The sequence below is a fragment of the Oncorhynchus gorbuscha genome, linkage group LG16 (assembly GCF_021184085.1).
Source record: "Oncorhynchus gorbuscha isolate QuinsamMale2020 ecotype Even-year linkage group LG16, OgorEven_v1.0, whole genome shotgun sequence".
Lineage (NCBI taxonomy): Eukaryota > Metazoa > Chordata > Actinopteri > Salmoniformes > Salmonidae > Oncorhynchus > Oncorhynchus gorbuscha.
The window spans coordinates 75,739,021-75,755,139 of NC_060188.1; the positions used below are offsets into that span (position 1 = coordinate 75,739,021).

Sequence of the window (16,119 nt, forward strand, 5' to 3'; positions counted from 1 at the left end):
TAACTGTGTTTGCTCTATAAATCGTGTTAATTCATATGCCCTGCGACAGTGATGTATAGGCCTAAGGCCGAGACAATAAGACCTTGGCAGAATAAATTCAACCACATCTTTGTTTTGCCACAAAACTGGATAGCAACCTCTGTCTGGTTCAGTCCACAAAGCATATTGCATGTAACAGACAGTTAGTTTATTTGTCCCGTTTTCGAGAAGACCCTCTCAGAGGGAATGGATGTGGCCACTATGCAGTCTCCCTGTCATGACTTTAGTAAGCAGTGGGTAGACAGAGGCCTTGTTCTTCCACCAGCTCAGAGGATCTGCTGATCTTTGGCGGAGGGGCTCCTCCAAATAGGATCAGACCTCCATTATGGCATCTGCTGAGGGATTCCTTTGTGCTGCATCCCCAGTTACTCTCTCATCAAACAGGATCCAAACAGCAGACGTATGTGGCACTACTGCTGGTGCTTCTGCTCGTCTGATCCCTCTTCTTCCTGTTGTCCTGGTGCCTGAGCCAGCTGACTGCTGAGGCTGTCCCTCCCTGTTATTCCCTGCAGCTGAGGTTACTCAAATTCTACCTTTTGTGATGCCGACCCAGAAATGGTGCTGCATCTTTTTCTGGTATTGTATTATTTTTCTGGCATTGAAAACTGTGTCAAGACATCAGTAGATTTATAATTGAACACATTTATGAAGATTTTACACTACTGTGGAGAGATGTACTGCTTGGATTCTTTACCTATGATAGAAATAAGATGAAACAATTTTATGTAATTAATTAAATTATTCTTTTGGCCAGATTTCATATTCACAAATGTAAATTTACAAACAACACCACATTTTCTTACCGTACAAAAATAAATGTAACTATATTTTAAGACAATTAAATACTCTACTAACAAAAAAGCTGTTAGAATTCTAAGTGTATGTATGTCCCTTAAGGTCCTTGTGTAATGTGATATTGTACCCCCTAGCCCAATTGTCCTTTGTATATTATTTATATATACTTGTTCCAACATGTACTTCATGTATTGATTTGTTGTTAGTTAAAAAAAAAAAAAAATAGTCCCAGAACTAGACAGAGGATGGCTCTTTGATGACCATGGGATGTTTAGCAGTAAACACTTGAGTTAAGGCCCTATCACTGAGTCCATTTATAAGGTCTGCTTCCGATTTTCTACCCTTCTCCAGAAGTGTGCACTTCCTTAGCATTTCGTTCACTTTATGCATTGTCAATCTCGTGTTGCAATGGCTCGCTGCTATGTAGCTGCAACGGCGCCATCTAATGGAGAAGTAGCAACTACACAGCTTGGCAGTGCACCACACAACACGGACTGTCTCAATGATCTTATTGGCCAGAAACAGCATCCATTTATTAGACCTACGTCTGATTGGCTGCTCACGGGTAACACGTGTTGTGTTTTGTAACTCTTTACGATCGATTACAAAACAAATTGTCAATATTTTCTACTGGTGCAGGCAAGACTGTATAAAGGTAAGTCTAGTTTTTAAAACTAGTTTCAAAGGCACAAAATAGTTATTTGAAAACGGACTGTTGTGCCATTTGTTTACATGAGAAAATTGAAATGTTAAAACCGATAAATTGTATCTCAATTCGTTTACAATAGAAACTATGTAGGCATAATCGAACCCATACAGAGACATTCAGTAGGCTACTTTTATTAAACGATTTTAAAGCCTAGATAGGTAACCTATGCTGGACACAGTGTTTACCTTTTGAAGTCCATTACGTCCCATCAAGATATTGAAAGTAACCGAATTAGAGGACTACCAACTGCCATAAATGTCCAGCTAGGCTACTCCCCCTCACTTTAGAACTACTTCTGACAGACATGTAAGGACAGGGGGAACCACTGGAGCAGAGCTTGAACTAACAATCCTGCCTCCTTGATTCGTTTATTCTTAAAAAGGTAGGTCACCAAACAGGCATGGCTCATACTTGCATTCACTGGTTCCGCAAGGGGCTCCGACTGCACGACAATCCTGCACTTGTGGCTGCATTGCGGGACTGCAAGGAGATCTACCCTGTGTTTGTTCTGGACCCCTGTGCCCCCAACAACGTCAAAATTGGCATCAACCGATGGAAGTTCCTCATAGGAGCCCTTAAAGACTTGGATTGCAGCCTGAGGAAACTCAATTCTAGGTAGGAATAAAAGGACAACTCAAAAGCATGATGTCCAATGCTATTTCAGTTGCTTAGTGGATATGTTGTGTTGATGGGACTGGGTACTGTTGAAGCAAAACAATATGTTTTTGGTAATGGATCAATAAAGATGCATGTTTTGGTTAGATAATGTAAGGAGTGGATAAAGAAATTAGATATGGTGTCTCTTTTTGGCTGTTCGTTGTGTGGCGATCCCAGATGGATCCCTACTGGTATTCTATTGTTGTGTGCTTCTAAAAAAATCTACAGTTAGTGAAGTAAAAAGTGCTGGTGGGGTCTCCACTCTCCAGGCTGTTTGTGGTGAGAGGTAAGCCAGAGGAGGTCTTTCCTAAGCTGTTCCAGAAGTGGAAGGTGACGCGGTTGACATATGAGTATGACACAGAGCCCTTCAGCCTCCGCCGGGACAAGGAGGTGGTCCGGTTAGCTGAAGAGCACGGAGTAGAAATCATCTACAAAGTCTCCCACACACTCTACAACATAGACAGGTGAGCGATCCTTAACGAGTGTTTACTCTGTGCAGAGAAAGCTTATTGCCAACTTAGAAATGAATGAAACACAATAAGAATACAATTAAATGTGATTATTTTTATATGGAGACAGACATCTTAGAAAGAAATGCATGATGACACTGTCTTAATTGAAAAATGTCTGAATACATAAAATGAACACCATCACTCAAGTTGCAAGACTATCTTGGATGCAGCACTAATGATCTGTATCCCTGCCCTGTCATTCTTGTAGGATAATTGAAGAGAACAACGGGAAGGCTCCCCTGACCTACAATCGGCTGCAGACCCTTGTCAGTAGTATCGGTCCCCCCAAAAGGCCTATCCCCGCTCCAACCAGTGATGACATGAAGGGTAAGACCAAAAGGTCTTTTGGAATGGTTCTCCCATGTGAATATATTTGCCATGTCCCGATTCTCTACCTTTGTCGTAAGCGTTTATGTCCTAAGCGTGCACTTGTTCACTTCCCTTCATGGATTTAAAATGTGTAAGAAATATGGTGGAAACTTCCTCTAGCCCATGCTTAGGCCAAAACCAATCCAACGCTTTTAACTTTGTGAGGAAGAGTGTATAAGGGTTGAAAATTCCAAATTTGGGCACTGATAAGCGACAAGAAGTTGTCCCCATCCTTTAAAATGTTTTAACTAAGAAGACTATGTATTTTGAAAGATGACCTTGAGGATTATATTAAATAACGCTTTGATGTCATACAAGCAAGTCCAAATGTGCACTTCACATTTCCATATCATAAAGCTCATGTCATATACAGTTTCGACAATTATGATCACTGTTTGATGTATAGTTACAAGATGACATGGTGTCATAGCCTAGTGGTCAGAGCGTTGGACTAGTAACCGAAAGGTTGAATCCCTGAGCTGACAAAGTAAACATCTGTCGTTCTGCCCCTGAACAAGGCAGTTAACCCACTGTTCCTAGGCAGTCATTGAAAATAACAATTTGTTCTTAACTGACTTGCCTAGTTAAATTAAAGGAAGAAACAAATACCCTGGGTTGTTCTGAACAGAATGAGCCAGTTTGTCTTTTGTGAAGAAAATGTGCTGCGGAACATGCACTCGACTCCTTTCAATGCGCACAAATTATGATCGGTTTCTAAGAATTTCCTTGTGAAAGCCTTTTATAACTTAGCTAGTCATGATGGCATTAGAACAAGCTTTCAAATGATGCTCACCTGACCCAGATTGCAATTTATAATGGGCTGTTTTTGGATTGTGTAAACAACAGTAATTGTGTGATATAGCGGGGATACAGGGTTGTGTTAACTACAAGTATACTTGCTCTAATTCCTCAACGGCACAGCTAGGAGAGCTACAAAATAAGTCATAATAGTTGAAGACTTCTTTGAGACATAAAAGTGCATTGAAATGACTTAAGAACTGTTTACACTTTGGAGAGGTGTGTGGCCACTTGAGGACATCAGTTCATCCTCACTCAAACCTGTGTAATTATTTTTGTTATGTTGCATCTACCCCACATTTAAGGAATATTTTTATCATGTTACTGAATGTATCCAGTGTATTTTAGATTTCGTTATCAACAAATGTGGCGAAAAGTACATTAAATGTAAAATGCACATAAATTCAGTGTAATATTTGGATTTAGTCTTGTATTAGGTCAACTGTTGTCATCCACTTTGGTCTAATAATTTCCCTACTCTTCACTTTCAATTGCTACCATGCTTATTCAAATTATTTTCAGATTTCTGTAAGAAACATACATTATTTTAGCCCTATACAGATAACCCTTTACACTTGTGGGAATTGGCCTAACTTTTGCCTTTCTTCCTCACATTCAACTAGATGTAAAGACTCCGTGCTCAGAGAAACATGAGGAACACTATGGCATCTCCACGTTAGAGAAGTTGTATCAGGATCCAGAGTCTTTGACTGAGGAGCTGTTCCCCGGTGGAGAGCAAGAGGCTCTGCTGAGACTGGACCAACACATGGAGAGAAAGGTACTCATGTCTTTTGGCAGCCATCTTGATTACTGGTATATGAGCAATGACAAGTGGGTGGAAGATGGAAAAACCCATTTTCCTTCCAACACATTGGTCAGTATTTAGACTTAAGGTTCACACGCTTATCCCAGACTTTCAAGTAAATCATTCGTTGATGTCAATGGGGGCGTTGGTTAAATGGAATTCCTTGTTTAATTTATTTTCGTTATTTGGTGTCACCCAGGAATGGGTGTGTGGCTTTGAGAAACCACAGACATCCCCAAACTCCCTGAGCCCCAGCACCACCGTCCTCAGCCCTTATATGACATTTGGCTGCCTGTCAGTACGCACCTTCTGGTGGAGTCTAACTGACGTCTACCAAGGGGTGAGTCTCTTCAAGCCTATCAATCAACTTCCATTGATGGGTAAGTGTTTTGCAGAGTTTGGTCATGCACAAGAATGGGAAGTCATATTGTGGAAAATGGAAAGTAATGTCTGACATCTTACCTTTGTGGGATTTGTAGAAGAAGCACTCCAAGCCTCCCGTCTCGCTGCATGGCCAGCTGCTGTGGAGAGAGTTCTTCTACACAGCCGGCCTGGGCATCCCCAACTTTGACAAGATGGAGGGAAACCCGGTGTGTACACAGGTGGACTGGGACAGCAACCCTGAGTATCTGGCTGCATGGGCAGAGGTAGGCCTGTAGAGCTCCTAACACATAGGGTCAGTTTTCCAGTCAGAGATTAAGTCTACTCCTGGACTAAAAAGCAAATAATGGAGATTTTCCAGTGATCATGCTTTTTAGTCCAGGGTAATAGGTTCAATCAGTGTCTGGAAACCAGACCATAAACCTCTGAAGAATAGAATTTCACTTAATCTGATGCTATAGTAAAGCATGACATTGTTGTTTATCAATCCACTCAATGTGTGCGTGTGTTGCTCTGCAGGCCAGGACTGGTTTCCCCTTCATCGATGCCATCATGACCCAGCTGAGGCAAGAGGGCTGGATCCACCACCTGGCCCGGCACGCCGTGGCCTGCTTCCTGACCAGAGGAGACCTGTGGATCAGCTGGGAGGAGGGCCAGAAGGTATGGACTACCATACCTTGCCGTTATGGATTATTGTTATTTATTAACGTCTACGGTATACAACCTCAAGTGGGTTTTAGCTGCATTCTTTAGCATGGCTTTAGCAATCACAACTGTACTGCAATAATACAATAAATAATAATTGAACCCCCATTATGTATGCTGTAAATATAAGACATCTGATCATTTAAAATGCTTTTCAGTGAGGCAAATACAGTACCTCACAAGAAAAATTAAAAAGACTACTCTTATTGCTGTTAGTACATTTACAATGTTCAAGTTGTGTAATGACATTTAAAAAGATTAATCAACAAGTCTGACCCCTTTATTGACAAGGTCCTCACTGCAGAGCATGGATGATGTAGTTGAATGGTGGGCTAGGCTGGGACAATCATTGATATTAGTCAAACCTGAACATTAAAGCTGGAATCCTTAATGGTGAAACCACCACATCCATTCCATCTTTAAATAATATTCATGTTCATGGATATAATCATTCACTTCCTGTTTGGTGACATGAATATGGCCTGGCACTGCAGTAAGTGTCATACATTTCAATTAACAGTAGCTGGATATGTATCACAAAGGGCAATACATTCTTCATCCATCTTTAATTCATTCATTGTTACTGTAGAACACTTGGTCTGAAATGATGATAGGCCATATGACATATTGATCATATTGTCCACTGTGGTTGTTGAAAACACAGTGTACTGCAAATAATTATTCCAATAATGAGTTAGATGGTATCATTTGTCAGAGCCTAGTGGTTAGAGCATTGGACTAGTAGCCGGAAGGTTGCAAGTTCAAACCCCCGAGCTGACAAGGTACAAATCTGTCGTTCTGCCCCTGAACAGGCAGTTATCCCACTGTTCCTAGGCAGTCATTGAAAATAAGAATTTGTTATTTAACTGACTTGCCTAGTTTAATAAAGGTTAAATAAATAAAAAATCTATGAAATATAGCATTTCTCTCTTCTGGAGTCTAATTTGCATAGAAGAAAGAAACCACGGTGAATAGGCTTATGTACTGTACAGTCTTAGAACCTTTGTGAAACCGAAGTGTATCTACAGTTAGGGCCTGATGGCCATGTCGTCAGATGTTCTGCTCAAACAAGAGCTTTAACAATCATGCATTGCTTACATCATAATTATAATTCAGAACATGAAACCTTGCAGAAGTTATCCTGTCTCCCTATGAGAGCATATTTGTGCCTCGTCTGTTACGTCCAACTTTTCAAGCTGAGGGACTTCTCTCTCGTGTCTAGTACGGAGTTGAATGGTTTAATGGAATAAAAGTGACACGATTAGTCCTGCTCCATAGAGGATTGATATTTAAACCTGGCTCCTGCCCCATCCATTAATCTCAGCACAACCATCCAACTCAAGTACTCTCTTTGTTATGCTCTGTAAGGACAAGGTTATTACAGTGAAATCTTAATATAGAAAACCTTTTAATAATTGGTTTTAAAGTTCACACTGCCGTCTGAAAGCTGTAACTGTAGTTTTTACTGCCAATCAACATGTTACTAGTGTGTGTCTCAAATGGTTTTAACTTTCAATTGATAATTCAACAGTTCTTTAGCAGACTTGTTTTGTAGAGTTTGAAACGTACTGTAGACTATTAGGTGCAATTCAGTGACAGCAGTGGCTGGGTAAGCACGGGCTGTTAAAGCCAGATTTACACAAATATTGACACCCAAGTTCACCAAACAACAGAAACAGTGCCTTCAAAAAGTATTCATACCCCTAGACTTTTTCCACATTTTGTTACAGCCTGAATTTTAAATGGGTTAATGATACTCACCCATCTACACACACTATGCCATAATGATAACTTTTTTCTTTAAACATTTATTGAAAAAATAAATACAGATATCTAATTTACATAAGTATTCATACTCCTGAATCAATGCTTTGCATTTTTACATTTACATTTAAGTCATTTAGCAGATGCTCTTATCCAGAGCGACTTACAAATTGGTGCATTCACCTTATGACATCCAGTGGAACAACCACTTTACAATAGTGCATCTAAATATTTTAAGGGGGGGGGGGTGAGAAGGATTACTTTATCCTATCCTAGGTATTCCTAGGATTACAGCTGTGAGTCTTTCTGGGTAAGTCTAATAGCTTTGGACACACGGATTGTGCAACATTATAATATATATGCCATTTAGCAGACGCTTTTATCCAAAGCGACTTACAGTCATGTGTGCATACATTCTACGTATGGGTGGTCCCGGGGATCGAACCCACTACCCTGGCGTTACAAGCGCCATGCTCTACCAACTGAGCTACAGAAGGACGTTAGCACATTATTCTTTAAAAAAAATGTTCAAGCTCTGTCAAGTTGGTTGTTGATCATTGTTAGACAACCATTTTCAGATGTTGCCATAAATTAAGTAGTCTCCTATTCCCTTGCCTAGCGGTTAAGAGCGTTGGGCCAGTAACTGAGTGGTTGCTGGTTCAAATCCCTGAGCTGACTAGGTGAAAAATCTGATGTGCCCTTAACCCTAATTGTTTCTGTAAATTGCTCTGGATTAAGCGCGTCTGCTAAATGACTAAAATGTAAATAGTGCACTACTTTTGACCAGGGCTGAGCATAGTGCACTATGTAGGGTATAGGGTGCCATTTGGGGCATAATCCCTATATATAATCCCTATATATGCTCAACCATTCCTCATAAGTCTAATGACAAGCACAATAACCAGATCAAAATGGTCATGTTTGGTAAGAATGAGGTTAAATGCTGAGATTAGAGGAGCAACTCAATACTTGAAAGTAGAGTCTTTCTCTCATCCTCTTTTGAATGCATTGATCTGAAAATGTTGGCATCAATAGGCCTGATACAAGGTTTTGACACCATTTCAGAATATTTAGATGAATTTAGTTCTGACCACTGTATTATTGAGTTGATTCTCATTGGACCTGGTTTGCCTCACAGGTATTTGAGGAACTCTTATTGGATGGAGACTGGTCCCTGAATGCTGGGAACTGGCAGTGGCTCTCTGCTAGTACTTTCTTTCACCAGTTCTTCAGGGTCTACTCACCCATCGTCTTTGGGAAAAAAACTGACAAAAACGGAGACTACATCAAGTAAGAATATTAACCCTTACCAAAGCCAGAATGTTAGATTTATTACCTTGTAATACCATAGCATCCAATTGTTTTGCTGTCACACAAATAAATGTGTTGATCAGAATTAGAGGTAGACCGATTATGATTTAATGCCGATTATTGGAGGACCAAAAAAAAGGCGGATACCGATTAATCGGCCGATTTTTATATACAGTGGGGCAAAAAAGTATTTATTCAGCCACCAATTGTGCAAGTTCTCCCATTTAAAAAGATGAGGCATGTAATTTTCATCATAGGTACACTTCAACTATGACAGACAAAATGAGGAACGAATGAAGGAAAGAATGAATGGGGCCATGTATCGTGAGATTTTGAGTGAAAACCTCATTCCATCAGCAAGGGCATTGAAGATGAAACGTGGCTGGGTCTTTCAGCATAACAATGATCCCAAACACACCGCCCGGGCAATGAAGGAGTGGCTTCGTAAGAAGCATTTCAAGGTCCTGGAGTGGCCTAGCCAGTCTCCAGATCTCAACCCCATAGAAAATCTTTGGAAGGAGTTGAAAGTCCGTGTTGCCCAACAACAGCACCAAAACATCACTGCTCTAGAGGAGATCTGCATGGAGGAATGGGCCAAAATACCAGCAACAGTGTGAAGACTTAAAGAAAACGTTTGACCTTTGTCATTGCCAACAAAGGGTATATAACAAAGTATTGAGAAACTTTTGTTATTGACCAAATACTTATTTTCCACCATAATTTGCAAATAAATTCATAAATCCAACAATGTGATTTTTCCCCCCTAATTTTGTCTGTTTGTCTGTACCTATGATGAAAATGACAGGACTCATCTTTTTAAGTGGGAGAACTTGCACAATTGGTGGCTGACTAAATACTTTTTGCCCCACTGTAATAATGACAATTCGAACAATACTGAATGAACAATGAACACCATTTTAACTTAATATAATAAATCAATTTAGCCTCAAATAAAAAATGAAATGTTCAATTTGGTTTAAATAATGCAAAAACAAAGTGTTGGAGAAGAAATTAAAAGTGCAATATGTGCCATGTAAGCTAACGTTTAAGTTCCTTGCTCAGAACATATGAAAGCTGGTGGTTCCTTTTAACATGTGTCTTCAATATTCCCAGGTAAGAAGTTTTAGGTTGTAGTTATTATAGGACTACTTCTCTCTATACCATTTGCATTTCATATACCTTTGACTATTGGATGTTCTAATAGGTACTTTAGTATTGCCACCCTAATCTCGGGAGTTGATAGGCTTGAAGTCATAAACAGCGCAATGCTTGAAGCACAGCGAAGAGCTGCTGGCAAACGCAGTAAAGTGCTGTTTGAATTAATGCTTACGAGCCTGCTGCTGCCTACCACCGCTCAGTCAGACTGCTCTATCAAATCAGACTTAATTATAATATAACACACAGAAAAACAAGCCTTAGGTTTGGTCAAATCCGGAAACTATCTTTTCAAAAACAAAACGTTTATTCTTTCAGTGAAATACGGAACTGTTCCGTATTTTATCTAACGGGTGGCATCCCAAAGTCTAAATATTGCTGTTACATTGCTCAATGTTGTCATAATTACGTAGAATTCTGGCAAATTAGTTCGGAACGAGCCAGGGGCTCAAACTGTTGCATATACCCTGACTCTGCGTGCAATGAACGCAAGAACGCATTGCAATGAACGCAATGAACGCCCTAGTTTAATATTGCCTGCTAACATGAAACTGTTGTTAACTAAATATGCAGGTTTAAAAATATATACTTCTGTCTGTTGATTTTAAGAAAGGCATTGATGTTCATGGTTAGGTACATTCGTGCAACGATTGTGCTTTTTTCGCAAATGTGCTTTTGTGAAATCATCCCCCGTTTGGCAAAGTTGACTGTCTTTGTTAGGAAGAAATTATCTTCACACAGTTTGCAACGTGCCAGGCGGCCCAAACTGCTGCATATACCCTGACTCTGTCGAACAGATCGCAAGAGAAGTGACAATTTCTCTAGTTAAAAGAAATTAATGTTAGCAGGCAATATTAACTAAATATGCAGGTTTAAAAATATATACTTGTGTATTGATTTTAAGAAAGGTGTTGATGTTTATGGTTAAGTACACATTGGCGCAATGAGTGCTTTTTTTTCACAAATGAGCTTGTTAAATCACCCGTTTGGTGAAGTAGGCTGTGATTCAATGATAAATTAACAGGCACCGCATCGATTATATGCAACGCAGGACAAGCTAGATAAACTAGTGATTATGTTAAGATTGATTGTTTTTTATAAGACATGTTTAATGCTAGCTGGCTCCTTGCTGCACTCACATAAAAGGCAGTCAGCCTGAAATGTAATCGTCCATGATCGGTGTCCAAAAATGCCGATTACCGATTATGAAAACTCGAAACCGGCCCTAATTAATCGGCCAACCTCTAATCTGAATCCTAAACTGGTAAGATATTTTTCAATTTATAAAAGGGGCTATGTCATAAGCTCTCAGTTCTATAATGGGGCAAAAAATGGCAGCCACCTTGGTCAGGGAGAAATCCAAAACCAGTCTAATTGGAATGAATGAGAGTAAATGCGGTGAGGTGATACATTTCCTGCTTTTACTTATGCAGAAAAATAAAAAGGCATGTGATGTATCAAAGTGTAATGAAATTATAGTCACCCTAAAAGTCATTATAAATAATTTACAGGTTATACACATTTATTCCAACCTTAACCCTCATGTAAACAGACCATACATTTTTAAAAAATGATTGGAATGCTGTGAGTGCGATTTATGATATGTTAATTGATGATTAACCACAACCAATCATGAACCTGTGCATTGTAGGAAGGACACCCCCTCTTCAAGTTCGAACCAATCACAATCATCTGTGTTATAGGAAATACCTGCCCCACTTGAAGAAGTACCCAGCTCAGTACATCTACGAGCCGTGGAAGGCTCCCCGCAGCGTCCAGGAGGCAGCAGGGTGCATCGTAGGTAAGGACTACCCGCGGCCCATAGTGGAGCACAAGGTGATCAGAAAGAAGAACATCCAGAGGATGAAGGCAGCCTATGCAAAGAGATCCCCACATTCCAGTGATGAGACACCCAGCAAGGAGAAAGGTTTGTTTCCCCTAAGTACAGCTATAGGATCAGCTTCCCCTAACCTTAACCATAGTATAGGATAACACAGAGCGCCATATTCTGACTTTGGATCTGCATGCTCAAACTTACATGCAAATCTCCCATTGATATCAATAAATGATATGCGAAAGTACAAGTAGTGCACATGGACCAAGTCAGAATATCACCCTGAATGCCTTACAAATGACTACTTAAATCGCTAGTACTGACAACTAACGTTACGGTTGATGAAAGGACTAATTGTCGGTATTTAGGACAGGGACTGCAGATGAGCTGTTCCTTGTCCTAATAAACATGTACTGCTATATCCTTGATGGAATGATTCATTGGATATCATTGTTTGCAATTAAGGATGTGACAAATGTACACATTTTCTTAGTGTTTAAACTGCCATTTATCATTAAAGCGTTTAATAAAAAATTAAAAAATCTAAACGCAGTCCTGGCTACCTACCCAAAGGCACTCCCCTTACTGCTGTCCCCCATTCACTCACTAATGATGGTATAAATGCAGTTTTAGGCTCTCTTTGTGCCTCTCCTCCATTTTCTCAGTACATGGGACTTCATGTCACACTTCTCATCAATATGATGACTCGTTGCAGAGTTCATAGACGTCCAACAATGGTGTTTGAGAGCAATCGTTGTACATTTCTCCATCAGGTCCGTGGTGGTTTTTCGACATGGCATCTTACTAGTCTGGTTCTAGATATGCCATTAGGGTATTGAAGTAGACATCCTCTACCATTGACAATGGTTGAAATCATTGATTTTTTTTTCACTCTGTCCCTTATCCCACTGCTGCCAGCAACAGCATGGGTCTCACGGTGCATCCCTTTCAGCATTGCACCAGTACTGCTACTGTAGCTCAATTCCCTCTCAAAGTTAACATTTCATCACCTTCTCATTTAACTAAAGTATTGCCATACAGGACTTAGCTGCTGTTGCTTTCATGTCTCTGCCATTTTCCCAACTAATAATGACAATGAGGTGTGGAGTGCTTTATCAGTGGCAAACAATTAGAAAGATGCATGTCATCTTCTATTTACAGTATTGTTGTAGCATTATTTGCACACAAAAAAATCTAAAGGTTGACAATCCCAAATTCATTTAAAACATCACACCCCTATTTGCTATGGTTTGAATTTATAGAAGTGGACTAACTCTTTCTCTTGCTTTTGAAGGTAAAAAACACAAAGCGCCATCTGTATTGGATATGCTGATAAAGAAGAAGAAATGATATTGTTTTGGAGACGTGTTCATCTACTCCAATTAGAGCTTGAGTGGAAGCTGTCATGTTACATTTTGTCTATCGGTTTACATGTCACATTTACATTATGACTTTCAATGTATGGGAATTGGTGGGCTTTTTCCCCAGTATGTGCTGAAAATAAAAACTCTTTGGCTAAACATTCAAACAAGGCAGTCATTTTACATATTAAGGAAGTAAATGTGAAATTTGGCCTGTAAAATCACATAGGAGATTCACACACGAAGAAAACAACCATACATAGGACGCAGACCGCGGGGGATAATGGGACGCACACTGAAGAAAACCATACATAGGACGCAGACCGCGGGGGATGATGGGACGCACACTGAAGAAAACAACCATACATAGGACGCAGACCGCGGGGGATGATGGGACGCACACTGAAGAAAACCATACATAGGACGCAGACCGAGGGGGATGATGGGACGCACACTGAAGAAAACCATACATAGGACGCAGACCGAGGGGGATGATGGGACGCACACTGAAGAAAACCATACATAGGACGCAGACCGAGGGGGATGATGGGACGCACACTGAAGAAAACCATACATAGGACGCAGACCGAGGGGGATGATGGGACGCACACTGAAGAAAACCATACATAGGACGCAGACCGTGGGGGATGATGGGACGCACACTGAAAACCATACATAGGACGCAGACCGTGGGGGATGATGGGACGCACACTGAAAACCATACATAGGACGCAGACCGTGGGGGATGATGGGACGCACGCTGAAGAAAACAACTATACATAGGACGCAGACCGCGGGGGATGATGGGACGCACACTGAAGAAAACAACTATACATAGGACGCACACTGAAGACCGCAGGGGGATGATGGGACGCACACTGAAGAAAACAACTATACATAGGACGCAGACCGCGGGGGATGATGGGACGCACACTGAAGAAAACAACTATACATAGGACGCAGACCGCGGGGGATGATGGGACGCACACTGAAGAAAACAACTATACATAGGACGCAGACCGCGGGGGATGATGGGACGCACACTGAAGAAAACAACTATACATAGGACGCAGACCGCGGGGGATGATGGGACGCACACTGAAGAAAACAACTATACATAGGACGCAGACCGCGGGGATGATGGGACGCACACTGAAGAAAACAACTATACATAGGACGCAGACCGCGGGGATGATGGGACGCACTGAAGAACACTGAAGAAAACAACTATACATAGGACGCAGACCGCGGGGGATGATGGGGACGAAAACACACTGAAGAAAACAACTATACATAGGACGCAGACCGCGGGGGATGATGGGACGCACACTGAAGAAAACAACTATACATAGGACGCAGACCGCGGGGGATGATGGGACGCACACTGAAGAAAACAACTATACATAGGACGCAGACCGCGGGGGATGATGGGACGCACACTGAAGAAAACAACTATACATAGGACGCAGACCGCGGGGGATGATGGGACGCACACTGAAGAAAACAACTATACATAGGACGCAGACCGCGGGGATGGGGGATGATGGGACGCAGACACTGAAGAAAACAACTATACATAGGACGCAGACCGCGGGGGATGATGGGACGCACACTGAAGAAAACAACTATACATAGGACGCAGACCGCGGGGGATGATGGGACGCACACTGAAGAAAACAACTATACATAGGACGCAGACCGCGGGGGATGATGGGACGCACACTGACCGCGGGGGATGATGGGACGCACACTGACGAGAAAACAACCATACATAGGACGCAGACCGCGGGGGATGATGGGACGCACACTGAAGAAAACAACTATACATAGGACGCAGACCGCGGGGGATGATGGGACGCACACTGAAGAAAACAACTATACATAGGACGCAGACCGCGGGGGATGATGGGACGCACACTGAAGAAAACAACTATACATAGGACGCAGACCGCGGGGGATGATGGGACGCACACTGTCGCACATTCAAAAAGCTGATCTAACAAAGTGGATATTTGTCAAATCCATCATGATTATGTTATAAACAGGCCCACAAGGTGGTTATTAAAATCTGATTTGGATATTGTGCAGTGAAAACAGCCAAATATATTTAGAAGTTGTCCGTTACGGGTTTACAAAACTGTCTGCTAAATGCCATTTTCCGTTCGTATAAGCTGGTAGAATAACTAGCATATAGAAATCGGGGGTGGTAGTTGTTTAACTGTAATGCAGTTGATTGGTAACGATAACATGAACTGGGGTTGACATCTATACAAGCATTACACATTTTTACCCCAACAGTGTGAAATACAAACAATAGCCTAAATGTAGGCTAATTTTGGTGGGCGGCAATGAGGTAAATTGATGTGCCATTGCACATCGATTTTGAAATTGAAGCCATGGGTTTCTAAACTAGTTCATTTTTACTATTGATCACAAGTGTTAACTTTTTTTATACAAACACATGCGATGCTGTGAAGACGTCAATAGATTGACGTCTTTACTGCATCACATGTACAGTTGAAGTAGGAAGTTTACATACTTATGTTGGAGTCTCTAAAACTGATTTTTCAACCGCTCCACAAATTTCTTGTGAACAAACTATAGATTTGGCAAGTCGGTTAGGACATCTACTTTGCATGACAAGTCATTTTCCTATTTTCCTTGTTTATACTAATTGTTTAGATTATTTCATTGTATTACAATTCCAGTGGGTCAGAAGTTTACATACACTAAGGTGCCTGTGCCTTTAAACAGCTTGGAAAATTCCAGAAAATTATGTCATGGCTTTAGAAGCTTCTGATAGGCTAATTTACATAATTTGCGTCAATTGAAGGTGTACCTGTGGATGTATTTCAAGGCCTACCGTCAATCTCAGTGCCTCTTTGCTTGATATCATGGGAAAATCAGCAAAGACCTCAGAAGTT

At 41.1% G+C, this 16,119-nt stretch overlaps 1 protein-coding gene across 2 annotated transcripts; it reads left to right on the plus strand.

Moving 5' to 3' along the window:
* Positions 1–1,399: 1,399 nt before the first annotated feature.
* Positions 1,400–13,365, plus strand: cry5 (cryptochrome circadian regulator 5). 2 transcript variants are annotated; one of them, XM_046304444.1, is made up of 11 exons: positions 1,400–1,489; positions 1,926–2,158; positions 2,470–2,664; positions 2,921–3,039; positions 4,503–4,657; positions 4,884–5,024; positions 5,164–5,331; positions 5,585–5,725; positions 8,673–8,824; positions 11,704–11,927; positions 13,129–13,365. In XM_046304444.1, the coding sequence occupies exons 2-11, from the start codon at positions 1,944–1,946 to the stop codon at positions 13,182–13,184; spliced, it is 1,566 nt and encodes a 521-aa protein (XP_046160400.1). In that variant the 5' UTR covers positions 1,400–1,489; positions 1,926–1,943; the 3' UTR covers positions 13,185–13,365. The 2 variants fall into 2 exon arrangements, with proteins under 2 accessions (XP_046160400.1, XP_046160399.1); XM_046304443.1 differs by having other exon boundaries at positions 11,704–13,365.
* The last annotated feature ends 2,754 nt before the right edge of the window (positions 13,366–16,119 follow it).

Coding starts and splice junctions, on each gene's coding strand:
- cry5 (XM_046304443.1), top strand. CDS start 1,944: ATGGCTCATACTTGCATTCACTGGTTCCGCAAGGGGCTCCGACTGCAC. Junction 3,040..4,502: donor AACCAGTGATGACATGAAGG/GTAAGACCAAAA, acceptor ACATTCAACTAG/ATGTAAAGACTCCGTGCTCA. Junction 5,025..5,163: donor TAACTGACGTCTACCAAGGG/GTGAGTCTCTTC, acceptor TGGGATTTGTAG/AAGAAGCACTCCAAGCCTCC.